Source organism: Silene latifolia, chromosome 6 (genome assembly GCF_048544455.1).
Source record: "Silene latifolia isolate original U9 population chromosome 6, ASM4854445v1, whole genome shotgun sequence".
In the NCBI taxonomy this organism is placed as follows: Eukaryota; Viridiplantae; Streptophyta; class Magnoliopsida; order Caryophyllales; family Caryophyllaceae; genus Silene; species Silene latifolia.
This window is the reverse complement of record NC_133531.1, coordinates 830996-854805: the sequence shown is the minus strand read 5'-3', so window position 1 is coordinate 854805 and position 23810 is coordinate 830996. Positions and strand designations below refer to the sequence as shown.

Below are 23810 nucleotides of genomic sequence, written 5' to 3'. Positions count from 1 at the left end.
TGTGTGTCGTATATCATGTATTCTTATTATGGTAATCTGTATCTCTATTTAATAGTCATAATTTCTTACATTGACCATATTGAAAAAAAAAAAATCAAAAGAAAACATGGCTATCCTCCCTAAAAATCCGATGTTAATTCCTCTCCAAATCATAGTTTTTCTTTTCATAATTTCTCCATTGTTTTCCCATGAAATTATTGACCAGGATACAATGTCCTTTATCCAAACAATCTGTAACGAAACCCGAAACAGAGATACTTGTGAGTCCATATTCACTCAGAACTTACCCGACCCGGAAGCTGATCCACTAACTTTGACTAGGGTGGCTATTGACACAACCTTGAATGTTATAGACAATGACATAAGTTACTTTCAAAGTGAAAAAGAGAAGATGAAGGATGTTTTCGACGACAAAGCGAAAAATAAGTTGGATTTACTAGAAATTTGCTACAAGAGTTATACTACATTGAAGATTGGAGTTGAAGAATTAAAGAAGGGAATTGATATTGAGAATATGAGGAGCATGGTAAAAATCAGTGACAGTTTTGGAAAGTTGCAAGAATTAGCATATTATAAGATGGTAAATTGTGAAAATATGGTAAAAAATATTAATGGGTTTGATTTAAGTTTGATGCAAATTATTGTTGAGAAGAATAAAATTGTTGGTTTATTGATTGAAATTGTGGTTAGTTCGGGTAAAAAACTTGTAAAGGTTATGGACATCGGAGCAGAAGAGACCGGGAATTATTATGGTTTATTGCAATATTTTTTTCATGGTTAAATTTTGTAACTTGTGAAATAGAAGTTCGAATATTACAATTCTATCTAATGTTTTTTCCAAGGCAATTCTATCTAATGTTTTTTGACCGGGAATAATTATGGTTTTTTTTGCAATATATTTTTTTTTTAGGAAAAATTAACATGAATAATGTGAACTATGAATGGCCGTTTCATATCAATCAAAACTATTTTTTATTTTTAACTTACAATAAACCCAACTATCACATCATCTTCTCAAAATACTCTAAGGGGTGTTTGGTTGGGGGGTTTGGAATGAAATGGATTCTAATCATTCTAGTGTTTGGTTGAGGTATTTTAGAATGGAGTTAGAATTCTAATGGATTCTCATTCCACCCAAACCCCTTGGAATCCCGTACCCACCTTTTTCCCATGGATTCAAACTCCATTCCTTCATGTTTATTTTTCTAATAAACCAAACATGTATTGGAAGGTATGGAATTGGAACCCCATACTCCTATGGTTTCTCATTCCATTCCATTTCATTCCTAAGTAGTGAATCAAACGACTCCTAAGACTATTTAAAAACCCTTAATTGTATAAAATGGCTTACAAAAGAATATGATGGGGTGATCGTTTTGAAAAGAGTAAGTTTTAGCAATTTTTCTGTAAAAACAAGAAGTTAAAATCTAACATTTTTTATTTTGAGAAGACGATGTTAATAGTTGAGATTATTCTAAGTTAAAATGTTGTACGGAGTATGATTTCAGTTAATACAACATTTGTACCAACGCTCCCAATTGATTTAATTACTAATATATTGTCAAGATTGCCTGGAAAAACAGTGTGTTGCTTGAAGATTGTTTGCAAATCATGGTTTAATTTAATTAGTTATAATGAACTAGTGCAGACCCCGCGCAAAAGCGCGGTTTTTTAGACCGTGTTTTTATAGAGAATTTTACAATTAAATTGATTGTAAAATAAATTTTAATAATGTGTATAGTTGATAGTAATTAATTAGATAGTCCATTCTTGATTGTTTTTATAAAGAATTTAAAAATTAAATTGATTGTAAAAAATTTAGCAACTTGTAGTTTATAGTTGAGTTAATTATATTTTACTCCCTTTTAAAATCGCCTTTTTTAAAATTACTCTCTTTTGAAAAAATTTCATGAAGTTACTCCCTTAAGTTGCATTTTAACTTAAAATTGCTTCAAAACTCCAATTAAGTGACTTGTTTTGTCTGTTGTTTAACTCTTCCTCTATTTGTCTACACGGTTATACTTTTCAAAATATAAATTGGTTAATCCACAAACGAAATAAGTTCAAAAATAGACGAAATAAGTCTTTTCAGTTGGAGTTATGAAGCAATTTTAGGTCAAAATGCAACCTAAGGGAGTAATTTTAGGAAAAAAAAAATCAAAATCGAGTAATTTTAAAAGGGAGTAAAATTTAATTAACTCTTTTATAGTTTAATACCAAATTTATTTTATTATTATAATAAAAACAATCATAATTTTGAATTTATTTAAAAGATTAGAGTATAATTATAATAAGATTATATTTTAAGGAAAAGATAATAGTTTATTAAAAGAAAGTTTTAATTATTTCCTTACTAAGGTTGATACATTTTGGAGGGAAAAACTAAGAGAATTTTTATTCTCTTAGTAGTAGGGGGGGTTTGTTATGTCATATAGAACGATCTCTTGCAACCAAAACCAATCTTCACTATGTTGTCTCAACTTCTAGGTTTGATTTGCAAAAATATAATCATCCTGTGAAACCTAGTAAGAAAATTTGCCATTTACTTTATTCGACCGATTTCGACTCTTTTGATAACCCAATTAAACTCAGTCACCCATTCAACAATTGCAAAACCCCGGTAGGGGTTACCGGGTCATGTCGTGGGTTGCTTTTGCTTCGTGTTGATGGTGGTTATTTGCCACTGTATAACCCGACTACTCAAACCTACAATGAGCTTCCTTTTTATTATTTATTTTATTATTCCTTTTTTTTAAGGATGCGCGCAGCTTTCATAGATAGAAAAATAAAAGTTTACATCAAAATTGGTGAAATTATTATTATTATTATTATTATTATTATTATTATTATATGGAATTTTGTTGTAATCTTTGGATAAGACCTCTCGCATGTGAAGGTTACTCCATGCCAAATTGACAGAGAGTAAGTAGTATCTATTGAAAATATTACTTAAATCGTCTCAAAGATTCTTTCCTAATATTGTTGTTAATAGAATTTCCTTATAATCATGATATCTTTCTCATTCCTAGTTGTGGTATATTAGGAAAACTATAACCCATGTAAATATTGTATTTCCTTAACATAGATTACGAAACTAAGACTCATATAATAGTATAAATAGCGCTCTTATATCTCGTTATTATTCATGCAATTCTAAACCCGTAAAACTTTTCTTCTAAATTCTATCACTATCAATGATCAGTGCCTAGATCACATTCTTTTCAATCAATTCCCAGAAACGCATGACACTAATCTCTGATTTTCTCGGTACCCTTTATAGATTTTCACTTTAATTTCATTATTTATCATATTAATTAGATTCTTAATTCATTATTACTGATCACGATGCTAACCCTAAACCAACTTCCGACTGATATAATTACTGATATACTGTCAAGATTTCCTGCAAAAACTGTGGTATCCTTGAAGATTGTTTGCAAATTGTGGTGTAATTTAATTAATGATGATGAATTTGTTCATGTTCATGTAAAACAATCTCTTGCAACCAAAACCAATCTTCACTTTATTGTTTCACCTTCTAAGCTTTATTTGCGAAATTGTTTTTATCCTAGTACTGAAATTCGCCCTTTACTTTATTCGGCCGATTTCGACTCGTTTGATAACCCAATTGATCTCAGTCATCCCTTCAAGAATTACAAAACCCAAGTCGGGGTTATCGGGTCATGTCGTGGTTTGCTTTTGCTTCGGGTTGATGACGGACATTTGCTCTTGTATAACCCAACTACTCAAACCTACAATAAACTTCCTTTATTGCCTGAAGAGCCCTGCGATCGCCCCGTGTTTGGGTTTGGTTATGATATTTTTTCTAAAGACTGGAAATGTGTTAGGATTATGCAGGTTGTTTACCAATGTGAAGTTATGGTTTATAGCTTTAAGGGTAATAGTTGGAAAAAGTTGGTTGATGTTCCTCGTTTTTCCGAACCTGGTAATTGGGGTATTGGCGCTTTGGTACATGAAATGATTCACTGGGTTGGGACTAATACCAATATTGTTACATTTAGTCTAAGGGATGAGACGTTTACCAGTCTGCCGCTGCCAAGTTTTGAGGTTAAGTCAGATGATTACCTATATGTCGGAGATTTAGATGGCTGTCTGTGCGTTTTAGCCAACTGTTATCTTGAATGTAATGTATGGATTATGAAAGAGTACGGTGTGGCGGAATCATGGACAAGGATGTTTCGTTATGAAAAGCATAGATGGGAAAGCTTGACGAGACCTGTTAGTTTTTCAATGGAAAAGGAGAAATTGTTTGTATTGACGTCTTTACAGAAACTTGTTTACATTGACCTACAATCAACGGAGCTCACAGAAGTGATGTTAACTAATTGTGATAATGGTCTGGGTGTCAATGTTTACGCAGAAAATATTCTCCAGCTCGACTGTCCTGAACGTATTCGTATTACAAAGAAACCTGGAAAAGGAAAGAACAAGAAAAAGAATAGGAGAAACAATTATTGAAGGTTATGTTACTTGCTCTCGCAGTTTCACCTGTTCGTTCATCGCTTCCGTTTCTGTTAGCTATGTCACTTCTACCTGTTAGTATTAGCTTAGCACTTTATTGTGGATACTTGGAGCTGATTATGTGAGGATTCTTTTCATATACTTTGTTTTGCATTCGGGTCGTCTTCAGATGAAAGCTCTTGTTATTGTAAGATCCCAAATATTTTAAACATTTCATATAAAGTATGGTCGTTGATTTTGATAATGTCTTAAATCTATGATCTTTTAGTTTGAAATGACTCGGTCTTAAACGACCCAATTTGGAAATCACCCGAGCAAAGATGCCCCAATAAGACCTGAAATTACAAATTTGTCACAAAAACCTTTCAAACTATGATCTGAACTAACTCAAAGCAACCCGACCGGAAATAACTAGATAACTCTGCACCTGAAATGTCCGAGTAGGGAAGAATATTAATGGGAATCGTCGTAGAAAATAGTGCCGGAAACAGGCTGTATAATAACTAAGGAAGACGTCTTCACTGCGTCTTCCCAATTGTGCGCAATGTGTAACATCCATTATTACCGTCAACGTTATTGATGTTTCTTTTTTTTATTAGTGGTTATGGATTATGGATGTCCATTTTTCCCACACGAAAACCTTTGAGACGGTTTTACAATAAGGCAGGTGGGAGGGCAAGTGGGAGGGCATTTTATGAGAAAGACACTATCCGTCTTCAGCTTGTGACGGATAGTGCCTGTCTTTAATGAGAATTTGTGCTTCGTAAATAGTTAATCTTATAACACAATAGATTGTTGATCTATATTAGTTCAACATTGTCGTTTTACAAGAGATATTCACATTAAAGGTGACCAAATTTAAGCTCGAACTCACTCTAATCTTTGGCCCACATAGAAGCATGTTAGGCCTTGTTTTTATCGCTTAATTTCACGTTATTTTAGTTCAGTTCAGCTTAGCCCTATTCAATTTAGTTCAGTTAGTTTTGTTTAGCTCATCTCTTCACAAAATTAACTCTTAATTTAGGCTTCATTCACTTTAGCTCAGCTCCATTTAATTTAGTTCACTTCAGCCCAGCTCCATTAAATTCAGTTCAGCTCGTTTCAGTCGAAAAGAACAGAGCTTTAGTGGGTTATGGATCGGAGTTATATAATTTTCTTAAAATGCCTCACCTATACCTACTTATTTTACAGACCCGATAGGACGAGTTCAAAAAACGTGATATTCCATAAAGCAAGACCTCCGCAATAGTCATTCAAAATGACGACTAATAGATTCAATCAATTAGTTTATTACGTTAATGATGAAACCGTTGTCGTCATAATGATTTTTTTTTTTTTTAATTTCAAAGTTAATTACAGGTAGAAGGTGGTTAAAGAGAAGTTAAGTGAATAATTATAAAAGGTTAAAGTTGTAAGTTCATTAAAAATTGTCAACGATTCGAAGTAATGTGTCAACGCCGAATATTAACCTCCTTAAAAAATGTCTACTGATATCTTTGTCCCACTTTTTGTTTCATTATGTGTGTTCACTCCACTCACCTTTTGACACATCACTTGTTGCAAAATAAAATATTGCAATAATTATATTAATTTGTTGATGTGTTAGAAGGTGATTGGAGTGACACACACATTGGGACACCAAGTATGATAGAGGATCCCCACTCGATATATTGTAGTCGCTTAGTACTTTATTAGTAGCAAACCCTAGTCATTTTTTTTTAATTTGAGATCTAGTAGCAAACCCTACTTTACTCCGCATCTTATGTAGGTTTATTTTTGTAATGGAAAAATACTTGATTTATTTATATATACCGTGGTACCTACTTTATGGGGTTGATCACGGTTAACCGATCCGCAAAGGTCAAACCATAAAACCTAAAAACCGCGTATTTTTTAAACCAAACTAGTTTATGGGGGTGTTTGGTAAACAGTAGATTGGTGAATTTTCAGCATATTCAAGCCTTTTAGAATGTTTGACTCACCAATCTACAAATTTACGTGTTTGGTAAATGGCATATTGAAACAGTAGATTGAGCTTCAATCTACTGTTTTCCAATATGCTGCTCCACTCAGCATATTCATATCATATTAGTAGATTGAGAAAATTGAATCTGTCAACCATTTACATATGGGGGTGTTTGGTAAACGGCGGATTGAAAAGTTTTCAGCATATTCAAGTCTTTTAGCATGTTTGACTCACCAATCTACTATTTTGAGTGTTTGGTAAATGGCATATTCAAATAGTAGATTGGAGCTCAATCTACTGTTTTTCAATATGTTGTTCTACCCAGCATATTCACATTATGAATCCGTCAACAATCTACACATAGATACAATATTCTATTAACCAAAATCTGCTCATTACCAAACACTTCTACTAAATATGTTAATTGAAATATACTAGTCAAACCTGTTAATCCAATCTGTCATTTATAGAGGGTGTTTGGTAAACGGCGGATTGGGAAATTTTCAGCATATTCAAGGCTTTTAGCATGTTTGACTCAACAATCTACTATTTTGAGTGTTTGGTAAATGGCATATTGAAAGAGTAGATTGGAGCTCAATCTACTGTTTTCCAATATGCTGCTCTACCCAGCATATTCACATTAGTAGATTGTGAAATATGAATCAGTCAACAATCTATTAAACAAAATCTGCTAATTACCAAACACTTCTACTAAATCTGCTAATTGAAATATACTAGTCAAACCTGTTAATCCAATCTGTCATTTATAATCTGCTTGACCAATCTGCTTCTGCTAATATCAATCTGCTGATTACCAAACAGGGCCTTATTATTGTTCGGTTAACCAGGACAAACCATTTAATCGAGGCCCATTAGTTTTGTGACTTTAGTCCATTACACAAAACAATGAAGAGTAACTTGTCCAATGCGGGAAGGATTATTAAAAGATCCTGTTTTACGATATTTTTGTGTCAAAACCGCCTACACAAGTATTGGGACCAATGAAACAGCCCCAATTTTAGAAAATAAAAACCCTAACTCTCATCTGACACCTCCGGCCACCTCTTCCGACGCCGGCGTCGCGTCACTCGCCGTTTTCTTTCTTCAATCAATCAAGGTTTGCTTCTTATTTTCGACTGTTTGATTTTATTTGATTGTTTTTATGTTAATCATTGTATATTTGGGATTGTTTCATGTTGATTACGTTGATTTAATGATTTTGATTCATGTTTTTGTTGGAATAATCTCAACGTTTGGCTGTGGAATTATTTCATGTTCGATTACTTGAATACGCTGAATTTGATTCATGTTTTTTTGATCGATTTTTGCTGTTTTTCATCAATTTGTTTCATTAGTTTAGCTGTGGAATTATTAATATTATTAATTTTAATACAGGTAGTGTTTTTTTGTTGCTCGAGTTTTACTAATATCGCCCAAATTATAACATAATTTTCAGCTTATACCTTCATTATCTCTATCTCTGCTCTGTTTATTATTGCACCACTTTTTTCAATTTTTAAAATCCATAAACTTAATTGCATAACTATGATTTATATCAAGGGTTTTTCTAACGTGTGCCCACACGTTAAGAGTCTAAATATAGAGAGAATTAAAGAAATATATCATGTGAAATGTAAGAATCAACTCATTTATTCCATATTTAGTGAAATAGTCCTTTGATTCTTTCTATATTTAGACTCTTAATGTGTGCCCTTAGGGCACACGTTAGAAAAACCCATCATGAGCAACAATAATTTACACATGGAAAACAAGGTAATTCAATTGGATTTATTCGTAACTCGATTGATTCTGTAACTAAAATTTATATCAATTGATTGTTAGTAGACGATTGTAGCTGTTGACTGGGGGTCAAATGAATTTATCGTAGTCGCAGGTCATGGTCGAAGGAGAGGACGACTGAGAGGCAAGTCATGTACATTGCACGAGGCCACCATGGTCGTGTGATTGTGTCGTGTACTTTACACGAACCCACAAAGGACTGGTCGTGTACAGTGCACGAGACCATCATGGCAGTGTCGTGTACTGTACACAAAATCACCATGGAGTGATCCTGTGAAGCGCACAAGACCACAATGGGCTTGTCATTTCTTTTACATGAAAACATGGCAGCTCAGTTCCTACGCATAAGTTCAATGCTCGTACGACAACTTAGTTCAATCCATTGTCAGTGCATATGATTATCTGAATCATTATGATGTCGTGTCATCCATATTATTCTCAGTGGCACACAACATATATATGACAATAAAAGTCTTATTAGTTTAATTACGTCATTCCCGATTGTTTGTTCATGTGAATTCTGCCTTATTATCCCAATTTTTTTCTAATTTTTTTTTATTTTATGTATGAAATTCCAAATTTCCAATCAATCTACTACAGAGTATAATATGTACAAATTACTAACTACAATAAGTAAATTAAATAATGGCAGCCCTTTGGTTATTTCATCTTTTACACAGGTGAAATTAGCAATTTGCAGGCGATAAAAAGAAAAAAGTATTTTACACACTAAAACTAAACGTAGCTTTGATTTTCAATTTTATTGTGTGGCTCTGATTGTGTAATTGTGCTCATAGAGTTTGATTGTGTATGTGTGTTCATTGAAAGTGGCAGCCCTTTGGTTCCTCAGTTTGGTTGTGTAATCTCAAAGTTTGATTTACTCAAACTAAACGTAGCTTTGATTTTGAATTTTATTGTCCACTTGTACTGAGTTTGCCTAATTGCCTAAAGCCCTACACTCTTTAGTGTTTTGCTCTGTCTTTGAAGCATCTTTTGATGTGTCTTACTTTGACATGCTACTGATTTTTTCCTCTTCCCTGTCCAGACAATGTCGATGTCAAAGGGTTCCAAAATGCTACAATTCACAAACTACCGCATGCGAGTTACTATCCAAGACGGTCGTCAACTTGTCGGTAAATTCCTCGCATTCGATCGTCACATGAATCTCGTCTTAGACAACTGTGAAGAATTCCGCAAACTCCCTCCTTCCAAAACCACCCCTAAATCTGATGACCGTCTTGACCGCCGTACTCTCGGCCTCGTCCTTCTCAGGGGCGAAGAGGTCATTTCTATGACCGTAGAGGGCCCACCTCCTCCTGACGAATCACGTGCCAAGTCTACATCTGCTTCTGCCGCTGCCGGACCCGGTCTAGGCCGGGCTGCTGGTCGAGGGATCCCGACTGCTCCACTGATTCATGCTCAGCCTGGTTTGGCAGGTCCAGTTCGAGGAGTTGGTGGGCCTGCTCCTGGGATGATGCAGCCGCAAATCTCCAGACCTCCTGTCAGTTATCCAGGCGCCCCGGTTATTCGTCCTCCTGGTGGTCCCCCTATGTTCCTGCCACCTGGTCAGATGATGCGGGGTCCACCTCCTCCGCCGCCTGGTCAGTATATGCAGAGGCCTGGCCAAGGACCCATGCCTGGACCGCCACCGCCTCAATATGCTCAGTACGGGCAGAGGCCTGGTATGCCTCCGCAGATGATGCGCGGACCTCCTCCTCCTGGACCGCCCAGACCTGGAATGCCAGGCATGCCGCCTCCTCTTGGTGGAATGCCAGGTTATGGACCCCCTAGACCTGGGATGCCTCCACCCAATGCTCAGCACCAGCCTCAGAACCAGCAGCAGTAGAAGATTCAGTACGCTTTCTGTTTCTTTTCTTTCTTTTTTTTAGTTGAAGACATTGTGTTTTAAATTGAAGATTGACACATGGCTATTTAGTTGACCAAGTTTTAGTGTGACAGTGTGTATGCGCTCTTTCAAATTGATAATGTGTGTGTGTCAGTGTGTGTGTGCGCGCTCGCGCGATTCTAAGAAGAAATAATTAGGGTATTTGTTGATTGAAGATTGTTTTATTTGAATACGTCTATATGATGGAACAGTTGAAAGAAGCTAGAGGGAAATATAATGGTTGGAGTTGCTATATAATTTATATTTCGAACAAGGATCTTAAATGGACTAAGTCTAGCTTTGGAAACACTGGAAAGTCTAGTTTTAGTTGACATTGCTTGGCTTTAATGCTCTTTGGGGATGTCGGAGAAAAGTTAAACCTAATGTGAATCTGGTATCGTTTCATTTAACCTTCCCATCAAAGCTACTGTTGGATGCATGGAAGTAATATGAAAAAGGAGGTGCAGTTTATGAAATTCTTGTTAAGTTCAACAGTAGGAAAGGGAGATCGGTTTCAACTCTCGTGTCTTTACCTTTTTATTCTTTGTGAGAGAGATTTTAATCAAAGGTAAACAAATGATGGAGGGAATATTAGTTAGTTTCAGAAAAAATCAATACTGCTGTTTGAGAAAATGAGACGTAGTTGCATTATTTTTGGATAATCACTCTGTTGGAGTTACATTGGTCCAAAGTTGGGAATTATTTCTTCTGTATTTTCTACTGATGAATCCCATGGTTCAACAGTCAACACCCATTTGACTGATGCTGGTTTTACCTGATCATCATTTAATTAGTAATTTGAATTAATTCATGTAACTACTTAATTTGTGCTTTTAAAATAAAACATAAGAAAACGCTTTAGTTGGAGGGACTGCATTTCGATTAATGCAATTATTGACATGGTTTTCATTTCGGGTCATTCAGGAACAGTCTATTTGCACTAAATACAGGGGGTATGGTTCGGTTCATCTAGCCCCTTAAACCGCTATCAGGGGAATCCTTCATGATAAAGAGGTACGGAGTAAATGTTACTTCCACAACTTAGGTAAGACCATTCTACGACAAATTACAGTAAGATATGGCTCGACATTTAGGACAAGTTGTCAACTCTAAAACACCCCGAAACCTTGAAACCTCAGTTTGTCCTCATACAGTATGAGACCGTGACGGTCTTATTTTTTTTTTATTTTTTTTTTTTTTGCACAGTATGGTGACCAGGCTTTTGAATCAAAAAATGCCTGAGAGATGCCTTTGCAAGCATTGTTCAGCTTTCGGAGTTGCTGCATGTCAGTGTAGGTCAGTGCGAAAACTTATAACGAATACCTGAAGAAACAATTCTAAAATGACTGTTTCTAAAGAGGATCTGAAAATGAATCAATTTTTTATATATGTTTATTTTGTTTGATCCTTATGAATAGTTATATGATATTTAATACAAATAATTACTTCTCCTTTTAGCCAATATCGGCAGGCTAATTAGCTACTTTTGTGCTTGAAATTCCCAAGTTATACTTAGTATAATGGATTTAAGTCTCACATGGCATTCCCCTGTTGATTACGACTATGTATCCGTATTCCTTTGACACACATTTACTATTGGCTGGCAGGTATCCTGGGATAGAGCTGCACTGCTGTTGATGATGTAGACTTTGTTTTGTTCGAATCAGCTTTAGTTTTTGCTTGGTTCGTTGATGATGATGAGGATTAGATTTCCATGCTCTCGGCGTTAGGAATTTGTTGGACTAGCTTTTGTACCTAATGGCAAATATTTGTTTAGAATAGATTGTGCCCTAATTCTCTCTTAAATGGAACGAATTATATCGATACGCTTCTGGAACTTGCAATCTCAAAAGGCTGGATTACTTTTTGTGGTTTCATTTAATTGTTGGATTGCGCTACCTGACTACCTGAGTAATGGATGGGCATAATTGACGAGTCTCAACAGTTTTGGGTTCGTGTCCCATAACAGAGAAGAGATGATTGGACCATAACCGAGAAGAGATACCAATATCCCTTGCTGTATGATACAAAAATCGCAGTACACAAATAGTTAAGAACAAAAATCACCATTACCTACTTGTCAAAAAAAAAAAAAAAATCACCATTACGCGATTAAAAATCGCTTAATTAGATATCCATTTCTTTCATGTCGTGAGTATCGAAATTAGATAGTGGCAGTATAAAACACTCATATTAAATTCTTAATATTGACTCAGTATTTTAATCAAACATAAACAAATAATTGAGACGGAGAAAGTATACAATACTCCACTAATCATAATTAATAAGTAGCATTTCGTCCAACAACTGTACAAACCATTATCTTTCGATAATATTAGAAATCATCATTCACAAACTATAACTACTAGGTCATACCTTATACCTACCATGCTTTTCTTCATAATAAAAATCAAATTTAAAGCTCGATAAATCCGTTGTGGCGAAAGAATATATAGTACCGAATCTGAAATGTCCTAATCCAAAGAAAAACCGTGTTGAAAACAGGACGAGTTTCTGTCACCGTAACCTTACTACAATAACTGATATATCATCTTTGCTCTCTCTTTTCAATGCCTCAGCTGCTAATTGCTTTGCTGCCTTCTGTGGATCTCGTGTCCTTCTCGCTATGTCCACCGCCTCTTGATTGTTCATTACCTAATGAATTTTTCCGAGTTACAACATTTTTCATACAAGAACTCAAAAGTAATATTTTAGCAGAAAATGCATGGTAAATGGTAATTGACAATTTGATACCTTCCAAAGACCGTCACTAGCTAGTATTAGGATGTCGGCAGTGGCGTCAATAAAAATATCCTGTACATGTGGGTCTGATGTGATATGGGACTTGAGGCTCTTGTCCCCGAAAGCACGAGAAACGGCAAGCTGTCCGTTCACTCTTGGGACATCTCCTGAATGGATAACAAAATATCTGTCATTTTCCAATGCTACAAATTATGCCAAACTTACTTTCAAGACGATTTTGACTCATTGTTACCATCTTTCATTACCAAGTCCGAAGTCCAGACCTAGGCATTTATTACTACCTCCGTCTCAACAGATTCTTTACGTTTGATTAAAATACTCCTCACAAATGAATAAAAGTGTAAAGAATTTGTTGAGACGGAGGGAGTAGTATCTTTAGCAGACCAGTGTTAAGATAACCAGTATGCACTTCACGGGTAGCACGAAAACATGCTGCAACTTGTTCAACAGTTCTCATCTCACTAAAACATCGACAATTTGACTGTGTTTTTTACATGCTCGCATAAGGCCAGTAAGGCCAAAACGGAATGGCCTCGTCTCACGGCTACAATAACATTGGGAATGGAAACGATGTTTTCATCTCACTAAATTTCAGAAAAGACCTATTTAAATCTCGGTTAAGAAGAACACAGTTTTATCTGACAGAGAACGTATGGTGACATAAGAGTGTGCGCATCAGTAAATATCAGATGGTGAAAATGACAAGAATCGTCGAGAAATAACAATGATCCATGACTTAAGCGACCAAGTGTCGAGAGGCAGAGATAATAATTAGTAACGGAAAAAATGAGAAGAGAATAAAGATGTGTGTATTAACCTGGCAAGTTCGAAACAAAACCACCTTTGTCTTCAATACTTCCTCTCTCTGTACCAGGCTCATGATCAACACTCATCTGTAAAGCCTGACCTCCTCTTGAGAGAACTGCTCGAGAATCTCCTAAATTCGCAATCCATAATATCCGCCCATTGAACAGAATAGCAGTCACAGAAGTTGAACCACCTCTTGATAACTCAGAACTCAGAGACAGAATTGCTTTGTCAGTTTTCTCATAGGCCTTTGAAATTGCTCTTCCTGGGTCAACCCAAAACTCTTCCTGGCAAACAATCAGCCGAGAACAATAAGCTCACATTTCGAATAACTAATTGAGTAGTACTCCCTCCGTCCCGGTCAGGGACCAATTACTAAATGCCAAGTGGAACAAATTGAGTGTGAATGATCAAATTGTTCATCAAGTTCATTTTAAATTCTTAAAATAGAAAGGACAACAACTCACTGAGGCACCCAAATATGGAAAAGGACAACAAATGACCGAGACAGAGGGAGTAGTATTTTTTCCCCATTTCCCACGGGAGTAAAAGAGTGTGTATATTTTAAACTACGCGTTGGTCTGTGCAACTCTGGATGTGAATTCCAAATGAATTACTCGAAAATAGACGCTCTTGGTTTTTCAGACACAACAAGACTGTGTACAGTACACTAGCTGCGCGCCTGCGCCCTCCCTCACCGCGCTTACACAGCTCAAACGTAATACGTAATAGTAATATAATAAAGCAAAGGCCAACCAACAGACCTCCTTGAGAATGTTATTAAACAGGTTTTTCTGTAGATAAGCAGGCACAGCATCACCCGAATGACCATCAAATATAGCAAACATTCCAAGTTCGTGTTCTTGCACCCTTTCAAACTTGGCAACATGATAATCTTCCATACGATGATCAGCTTTTCCCTTTACAAGACTGTACCCAAATGTAATTACACCGTCCTGATTTTTTCCTTTCCCGGAAATGCATGAACTCTGATGTCCACTCGTCTACAACAGGGAAAAAATCGAACATTATACTCCGTAACTATTGTACAACAAAGTAATTCATACTCCACTTCCCTAACTTATCATCACTTTGTAATTCAAAATTCAAAATTCAAAATTACACAAATTCTAGTATGAGACGGTTTTATTCCTAGACCAACGCAATATTCTGTACTCATATGGTCAAATGAGTAAATGAGAAGTAGAATAAGTCTCACAAGACCGTCTTCCAGGAAACTTACTAAAACAAATTGATTGAATTCCGAAATCAAAATCAATTTTTTTTAAATATCTAAAATCCTTGAAAATTTAACTCTGCTAAGTAGTCCAAACCCTTATAGCTAAGGCTGCGTACATCCAAACCTCTAGAAATCGCCAATTGCGACACAAAAGAACCTAAAGGGTTCTAATAGGGTGTCAAAACTATGGGTAAAACCGTAATTGGGCATCGGATCGATTCCAAGTTCAAATCTTTATGATAAACTAAAGCAAAATCATAAAAATATAACTGTAAAATCTAACAAAATTGAGCATTCCATAACAATAATTGATTAATTTCCATTTCATTTAATTTGCAAGCTAAGAAAGATCAAATACCAATAATCACAGACTCAAAAACATCAAAATAAATTGCTAATTGATTAAAATTAATCAATAAAACAAAATTACTACCTCAGAAGAACCGAAGCAACATAATTTGTCCATAGAAAATAAATTATGCCCACCTGCCATCAAAAAATACGGTTATTCTTATGTAAGACGGTTTTACACTAAAACATTACTCGACTGTAAAATAAATGAATTGGGCACATGAAAAATACACTAAATTACTCACCAAACTTGTAACTGATCAACTGTTTATGAACTACAGTACTAAAAAATATAAAAATTAAGCTGACAAAATATGTATATTAATATATGGAAAAAAAAAGATGGTGTTTTTGTTGGGATTTTATAAGAGAAATTAGAAAGAGGGAAGAATTTTGAAGGAAGGGAAAAAGGGTTTAGGGATTGCCGTGGTTGCAAAGGTATGTGATGTTATTAATGTAAAAGATTACGACGTTTTACGTGTTGACTTTCTGTTTTTCTTATTAATGAGTTGTCAGGAGACTTATTTATAGTTTGTGAGAATATCGGACGGGTTTTAGTTTAGTGGTTGAGATTGAAGTTTCGTGAATTTTAGGTGACAGGTTTGAATTCATTGTCTGTTTTGTGTTTTATTGACTTTGTGTCGTGTTTGACATGTCTTAGTTTGGTGGTTGAGATTGAAGTTTCGTGGATTTTAGGTAAGGGGTTTGAATTCATTATCGGTTTTATAGTTTATTGGTGTTGCGTTTTGTTTGACGTTATAACTTATACTAGGAATCGTGGATTGAGAGGGTTTATAATCGTACAAGACTCAAGATCGTTGGCTAGGAACTTAAAGATTTTGTGTAAATTTGTTATTTATGTTTTTAACAAATTTCGTGGATTTTAGGTAAGGGGTTTGAATTCATTATCGGTTTTATATTTTATTGGTGTTGCGTTTTGTTAAAGGTTATAACTTATACTAGGAATCGTGGATTGAGAGGGTTTATAATCGTACGAGACTCAAGATCGTTGGCTAGGAACTTGAAGATTTTGGGTAAATTTGTTATTTATGTTTTTAACAAATTTCAACGTTGTAAAGCATGTTTTATTTTTATACGTCATGTAAGATCAACAGTTTGTTTGTGAGTTTAAAAACTACATTTAATGATAAAGGAAAAAAACTTCAAAACTATAATTAAAACTTTTGGCTTTTTTCAGGGTTTTTTTATAACCTTACGGTATTAGTCGTTTGCCTCTGCCGAAAGTTTCGAACCTCACTGAGCTTATTATTCCTAACTGCGCCGGTGGCTATAGTACCTATAAACAATACACATTTTTTTTTCAAATTAAATGCATGTTAGACAAAATTTCTAAATTTTCCTATAAACATTGAATATTTAGTACTTCTTTTTATGTAAAATTGTTGACCTTGGATCACTAAAAGAATGGCATAAAGCCACAGAGAACATGGGTTGCTTACATCTTTATTTCAACTATTGAACCATAGAGAATATGCGTTAGGTCATCCAAGTGGCCTAAGTTTATTTTAATCGAGCTAGTCTTGAACAGTTCGTCTTTCACAAATTTTTGTGATCTTGGTTTATTTTTTTTAAATAGTTTGTCGTAACTTATTTGTCAATTTCTTTCAGTATAGCTTATTATAAATCACTTAAATTTAAATGAGTAATGTACTCCGTACTAAAGAAGCATTTGGATCCACTCTCCAAACTTCTACAGACACCGGCAAACTAATAATTTAATAAGGTAAATTAAGTAAAACTCAAAAAAATAAAATAAAAAAAATTCATGCTACGGCGGAGTGAGCTCTCCAGGTAACCCCTTTTGGATTTCGCCACTGTCTACAGTTCAAGTTATTTTCTAGTTACGAATGATTTGTGTCCGATTAAAAAGATTTGAAAAAATAAAAACCGAGTCAATATATGGACGGCTTAATTTGTGGACCGTCCACGCAATACAAGTTATATAATGTCAAATAATGCCCCTTACATAAAGAAAAGCATAAAGAAAAATTGGTTGCATCATTTTCACATCACTCTTGTTATACAATTCAATAAATTCAACCTATGATTTGTACATCAATTATGAATCAATGCGTGTTACGAAAGAGACAAACCCAAAATTGGTTGGTTGATTGCTTATCGTACTATATTATCCAATTTTGGATCTATAAAATTATTGGTTTATGTTTATTTGAATCTTCTAAGTTTCGTGGAAGCTTGTAAAATATAACTTCCTATGTACGTTGTTGTCCATCACCTAATGTTGGGATAGTGAGATGCTTTCAGTTAGTAGCGGAGACAAGATTTACGTATTGGTGACTAATTATGCGAACAAACAAGGAAAACAAATAAAAGTACGTAAATGAATGTATGAGATTTTTCGTCAATGAAGTCATGGTCAACACAAATCATCAAATAAGACGATTATATATATTTATATGTTATACTAGATAGTAGTATGTCTGGTTATAACAATATGGAAATGTTGAAACTGTTGCGAAATTTCAAACAGTATTCATAGTAGACTTTTGGTGAATATGTCTGGTTAGAAGACGTAAGTCCCAACTTGTAGTACATGAATTTTACCATGGAAAAACTACTTTTACCTTTAGTGAAACATGCGGAAAAACATGTACAAAATGAGAGGTTTTTTTTTTTTTTTTTTTTTTTTTTTTTTTTTTTTTTTTTTGACAAACAAATAAAGATAGGTTCTGAAAAAGAAATTTTTCCTAGGGAGTGAATAGTAAGATAGGCTTTCTTAATCTTGCTCACAAAATGAGAGTTAAGGCTAACAAGCATGGGAGGTTTAGAGGTTAGATGTACATGTTAGGCCTTGTTTTTTCTAGCTTAATTTCAACTTATTTCAATTCAGTTCAGCTCTATTTATATCAGTTTAGTTCAGCTTTAGTCAGTTCTGTTCAGCTCATTTCTTCACAAAATTAACTTTTACTTCAATTTCATTCAGTTTAGTTCAATTCAACTCAACTTCAAGAACAGAGCCTTAACCTCAACTTTTAATGGCCCAAGATTACATTGATCCATTACTAATTAATATGGGCTAAATGTTTTTAAGAAGTTGAGCTGGCCCAAATCATGGTTTAGCTCACGATACCCAAAGAGAGGGAAATAAGAGTTGAGTTTTAGACTTTTAATCGAAGCTCGTCTCGATGAGAAATGAAATTCGGTATTATAAAAAACTAGAATTCATGCCCGTGCGTTGCACGGTTATTAAAATATTTTTTTAATAATAATGTTTTTTTCACATTCAAATTGCTACATATTTTAGTTGTATCTCATAATGCCTTTAATATATGATATATTTATTTTAGCCAATTCTTAAATATCGGGGAGTAACCTCCACTTCTCTTAAAATTCAGTAAACATAATATACATCCGATGTACTGCCACCAGTTATATAATTTCCTAGCATTATATTAACATTTTTAAGTTTTGTTTTGAAAATTATGAGTTTAATATAAAGTTTATGAGTTCATTCACTCTACTCTGTACAATATAATTCCAAAACATTACATATTAAATTTGAGTTTTGACGAAAAAATTTAAAATCTAACTTATAAACTTTAATAAACTCAGAAAAAAATACACATATACTCAAAAATATACAAAATTTGAAATAGTGCATTTGATGTATGTTCCTTTTTTCACTAAACAATACACACATGACACCACCACTATAAAATCAACCATCACCTATGAGAAAAAGTAAGGAGGGGAAAATATGAGGTTTTGCCTTTTTTATTTGTCTGATACTCTGATCAAGACGCAAGTTACGGAGTACGGAAAAAAAAAAAAACACCGTAATAATTCACGATTGACATGTGCAAGAAAAGTTTACTAAATTAATAGTATAACTAATAATCACACGAATATGGTAATGTGAAGCTGTGAGTGTGTTAAATCGCTCACCCAAATCCTAAATTTCTAATGTATAGGTTGCACTTGTGTTTTAAGAAACCCACCTTCACTAAACTTTGTACAAATTAAAAATGCTACGTATGAGTTTTTTTACAATTTACCGTAAAACATACGTATGCCATTTACCTATGCTTTATCTAAGTTGATTACACACATTATCATGGGTATGTCCGTATGTAGGAGATAGTAGGAGTTTAAACTTCCATCAACGAATAACAGTAAAATTAAATGTAAATTTCTAAGTGAGATAACCTTTACATGAGTTTCATGGGTATGCTTTGTCAAACTTGATTAGTATATATACTAATGATTATACACCTTATCAAGAGTCCTGTGGAATAAGTTTCATGATATGAGTTTTTAACGTGAAGGTATGGTACGATATTGGTCGTTCGCAATTTTTCATTAACGTGTAGTCCATAATTGTGGACATTAGCGTTTTTTATTACATTATGCATTAGTGATAGAGAGTTTGTTATGATAAATACGGCAGTATTCAGATTATTCTTTTCGTTATAAATCTGTAATTTCATATTTACGGGTTCTCTTCTATCAAATTTTGATTACCCGGGAAAACTTGAGAATAGAAAAAGAAGTGGCACGGTGAAATTAATTAAACACAAATTCTCATTATAGACGGATAGTATCTCTCTCACAAATGAAAGTGGGTGGTGCAAGTGGTGGGAAATGGATACCTCCACTTGTCCTCCCACTTTAATTTTGTGAGAGTGGCCGTCTATAATAAAACGAACTGTTAATTAAATAAGTAAGTTAGGTCTAAACACAATTTAAAACCCCACTCCATAGGAAAACAAATATACGGTAAAGCCGCATATCGTGTATATCATATACGGAGTAATATGTTAGCGTTAATATACCTATAATAAACACAACGAACTGTCCAGAAGTAGCAATTATCTTCGATAGCCAGTATGCAGGCTAAACATTGAAAACAAATCGAAGTATGAATAATCACTCCAATCATGATAAATTGAAACATATGAAAAATATGATGAGGTTGCGATTCACGAATCGAACATTATTCAAATGTAAATATCGTAAAATGAACATATATAAATCTCATTAATGTAAATCTCATTAATGTACATATAATACACATCAAATTATGTCCATATGAACATAATAATATTAAGCCTCCAAAAGAACAACAATAATAATATTAAGCCTCCAAAAGAACATAATAATATTAAGCCTCTTTTATAGCCAGTATTGGCCTGTAATCTTAAGCCTCCAAAAGAACAACAATAATAACTTAATTATCATAACAACTAACAACAATTAAAACTTTAAGAGAGACATAAAATTAGTACGTAAAATTCAATATATATACTATAACCCGTAGGAAGAATCCTATTGCTTCTAAAAATTTATCGTTTATTTGAAGTTATATCTAATTGTGTTTTAGGAAGAATAATGTTGGCACGTTTGTGTTCCATTAGCATGCAAATCTCCTATTTTGTTATTTTGTTGAATATAATCTATAATCTAAAATTTTTATTGTTATTATCATCATCTGTATTTTCTAATCAATATAGGAATTTCATATAAGTTGGATTAGTTATTAATTTTATTTTATTTATTTATATTATTATTAAAATGTGAGTGTTTTAGAAAAATTGGAGTCTCTAGAATTGCCTGAAAAAAGCCTCTTTTATATATATATATTGATTATTAAAAGTTATTTCATAAAAAATCTTAATAAATAAGTGTCACATTTTTTATTCTTTGTATTTATTCAAGTGAGATGAGACAAATCTAAACGAGGATTTTTTAAAATCATAAATTATCAAAAAAAAAATGAACTTATTACGACAATTTTCCATAAATTAAAATCTTAAATTTGATTATTTTCTCCTTAATATTATGTATCCACTAAAAGTGGTCACGGGTTGCCCCGGGCTAATTTAAAAGTAGGTCCAAGCCGGCTACACTTGACTTCAAACTGATTCGGTTATAGGGGTAGGGCGAGGATGGCCGACTTAGGCCTCACCCTGACTCGGCTTGGCTTTCAACTTAGGCATGACGGGCTGAGCCACACGAGCTTGAACATTTTTAATTTAAAGGTTTTCGAGTCAGGGCAGGTTGGAAGAACCGACCTATAACAAGGGCGGGTGTAGGGTCATGCCAGGCAAGTACGTAGCACGATGACCGAACCGGGCGGGCTGACCCGCTAAATTGGCCACCCTAATATGAATATCTACCACTCATCATGCACATATGCAATTAACATGGCATATCTAGCCACTACCCTTTACCAATCAACAAATGCCATACTAATTCACCACTCAAACTCCTTCCATAATTAAATGCATTAAATATGACTCAGAAAACAGTTGATAAACACATACCTCTTTCAATTCATTATTATAACATTGTCCCAACAATAAAGAACAATCTTCCTTTATTATCCTTGCACAAACATTACTCATATTAACACTCTCAGTCGATCACAAATTTTAGAATAAGACGATTTTTACATATAAGACGGTCTTTTTGTAGAAAAAAAGCATTCATTTATGCTATAATTGATATTAATAAAAGGGAAATGATAAATACTGTCCCCAAGGATTATATTTAAGAAACCAAAAAAAAAATCAAATTTCTAAAATATATATTAATTGCATTGATTTATGTTTAATTTAGTCATCAATTACTAATGCCAAAAAAGGAAATTCTTGGGTTGTATACCCTTAATAAATTACTTCTTTTATATAAAGGCACTGTCTTATCGTCTAAGTCCTCTAAAACCGTCTTACCCAATAACTACAGTAAAACAATGACTCCATGCAAACAACATTAATACTCATTATTCCTCACTAAACACCAAAATTTTCATACAAATTAACTCCATTCAACTTCATGCACTATACATGACACTCCTATTCAACAAAAACCCTTCTACACTATTTCATTCATTATCTTTATAATATCATAACTTTAATTTATTATTTTTCTACCAAAAAAAAAAACAATTAATGGGAAATGATGAAGCATTAACAAGAAGTTTATTATGTTTAGCAATGGTGATAATAATAGTAGGAATTTCAACACATTCTTTTAAGAAAATGTTGGTGACTTATTTTGTAGGGTTACTTGGTATTTCAGGTGTGTTATTACCAGATTGGGATTTCTTTGATCGAGATGTATCTCAATGGACTCGTCCTGTTACTGTTGATAGTATTAGTCCTGCTGATGTTCTTAGACGTGGATCCACAAGGTTAGTCTTTTTTTTTTTTTTTTTAAGGTGTTAGGTTTGTTGGGTTGGTTGTTTTTTGGATTTCGATATCTGATTTAGTTTGGATTCGAGATGTTTTTGATATAGGGTTTTTGATGCATTTGGTTTAGGTTGGATTTGAGATATGTTTTCGAAGCATCTGGTTTAGTTTGGATTCGAGATATTTTGAATATAGGGTTTTTGATGCATTTGGTTTGGTTTGGTTTGGTTTGGTTTGGATTCGAGATGTTTTGAATATAGGATTTTTGAAGTATCTGGTTTAGTTTGGATTCGAGATGTTTTGAATAAAGGGTTTTCAAAGTTCTTGTTCTTGAGTTTTAATACTTTAATTTGATTTGGAAAATGCACAATGTTAGGGTGTTATCCTATTTTGTTGATTACATATAATTAAATTTTAAGTGAGTTTGATATGGTAGTTGTTCATCTCATTTCATCAAGAATTAGGAATTCAATCCTTGTCTATGGAAAAATACTTAAAATAGTAAACTTTTGGACTAGTCGTTTACCTCTTTAGAGAACTCTAGTAGAGTAATAGTGAGGAAATTGTTAATTGTTATTGATGGTAGATGTTCCGGTTTACATAAAAAAAATGATACAAATTATTTGATTAGATAATCCATCATACTATTTGGAATTGCCCTATTATGAAGTATTGCATGTCTTGATTCTATGTGCTCCTTGTAATTGGAATATGACCAATAGAATATGGTATTTTTCTTCCTATTGTCACAATACCTCTGCTTTACCTCTTTGATTTGGTGAGTGACATAAGAAGTGGCTTTCATGCCACTCGGGTGTGATCGGTCTATTCAAATCACACAATGGCGAAGTCAGGAGAGGCTAGTAGAAGCGGTCACCCTCTTGAACAATTAGACAATTGATGTTCTTAATTGAAATTTATTATCTTTGTTTCAGTACTAACAAAATCACAAATAATGTGCAGGTTTCGGTTCTACCCGGTAAGAACAATCATCTATGCAGTGGTGTATTCCTTTGGGCTCTACAAGTGGTGGAAATACGTTACACATTAAAGGCCCAGCCCAAATCTTCATCTTTATATCAGTTTCCGTCTTAAGCAAGACCTATTGTCAGATTGTTATTTGGCATGTTTTGAATTATTTTTCTCTTTAGGACTATAATTGAGAAAATCAAGATGGTTTTTAAGCGTAAACAATGGTAACATTGATAGCTAATCCTAATTTGCCAAATTCTAGTAATTCTTAGCAACAATGCGATCCTCGGATCGACACGATTAGTTTGTGAAGTATCGCGTTGTCAGGCGAATAATTTACCAATCTAGCTTTGCTAATAAATCCCGAATATT

General features: G+C 34.0%; 4 protein-coding genes across 5 annotated transcripts; 3 read left to right on the top strand and 1 right to left on the bottom strand.

Moving 5' to 3' along the window:
- The first annotated feature begins 2843 nt into the window (after positions 1-2843).
- LOC141658444 (F-box protein CPR1-like) lies at positions 2844-4509 on the top strand. The gene has a single exon (XM_074465392.1). It carries the CDS (start codon positions 3346-3348, stop codon positions 4477-4479), a length of 1134 nt encoding a protein of 377 aa, XP_074321493.1. The 5' UTR covers positions 2844-3345; the 3' UTR covers positions 4480-4509.
- A 2824-nt stretch (positions 4510-7333) lies between these two features.
- On the top strand, positions 7334-12008 carry LOC141585864 (uncharacterized). 2 transcript variants are annotated; one of them, XR_012519436.1, is made up of 4 exons: positions 7334-7565; positions 9294-10102; positions 11340-11425; positions 11741-12008. XR_012519436.1 is itself a non-coding variant. In XM_074406924.1 (3 exons), exons 1-2 carry the CDS (start codon positions 7374-7376, stop codon positions 10092-10094), a joined length of 993 nt encoding a protein of 330 aa, XP_074263025.1. In that variant the 5' UTR covers positions 7334-7373; the 3' UTR covers positions 10095-10102; positions 11741-12008. The 2 variants fall into 2 exon arrangements, 1 of the variants encoding a protein (XP_074263025.1); XM_074406924.1 differs by lacking the exon at positions 11340-11425.
- Positions 12009-12390: 382 nt separating this feature from the next.
- On the bottom strand, positions 12391-15790 carry LOC141585863 (putative protein phosphatase 2C 9). The gene is made up of 6 exons (XM_074406923.1): positions 15540-15790; positions 15377-15429; positions 14468-14707; positions 13714-13990; positions 12888-13042; positions 12391-12788 (listed from the first exon to the last, which is right to left on the bottom strand). The coding sequence occupies exons 2-6, from the start codon at positions 15407-15409 to the stop codon at positions 12651-12653; spliced, it is 843 nt and encodes a 280-aa protein (XP_074263024.1). The 5' UTR covers positions 15410-15429; positions 15540-15790; the 3' UTR covers positions 12391-12650.
- A 6330-nt stretch (positions 15791-22120) lies between these two features.
- Positions 22121-23634, top strand: LOC141585862 (signal peptidase complex-like protein DTM1). Its single transcript, XM_074406922.1, has 2 exons — positions 22121-22468; positions 23430-23634. Exons 1-2 carry the CDS (start codon positions 22227-22229, stop codon positions 23515-23517), a joined length of 330 nt encoding a protein of 109 aa, XP_074263023.1. The 5' UTR covers positions 22121-22226; the 3' UTR covers positions 23518-23634.
- Positions 23635-23810: the final 176 nt, after the last annotated feature.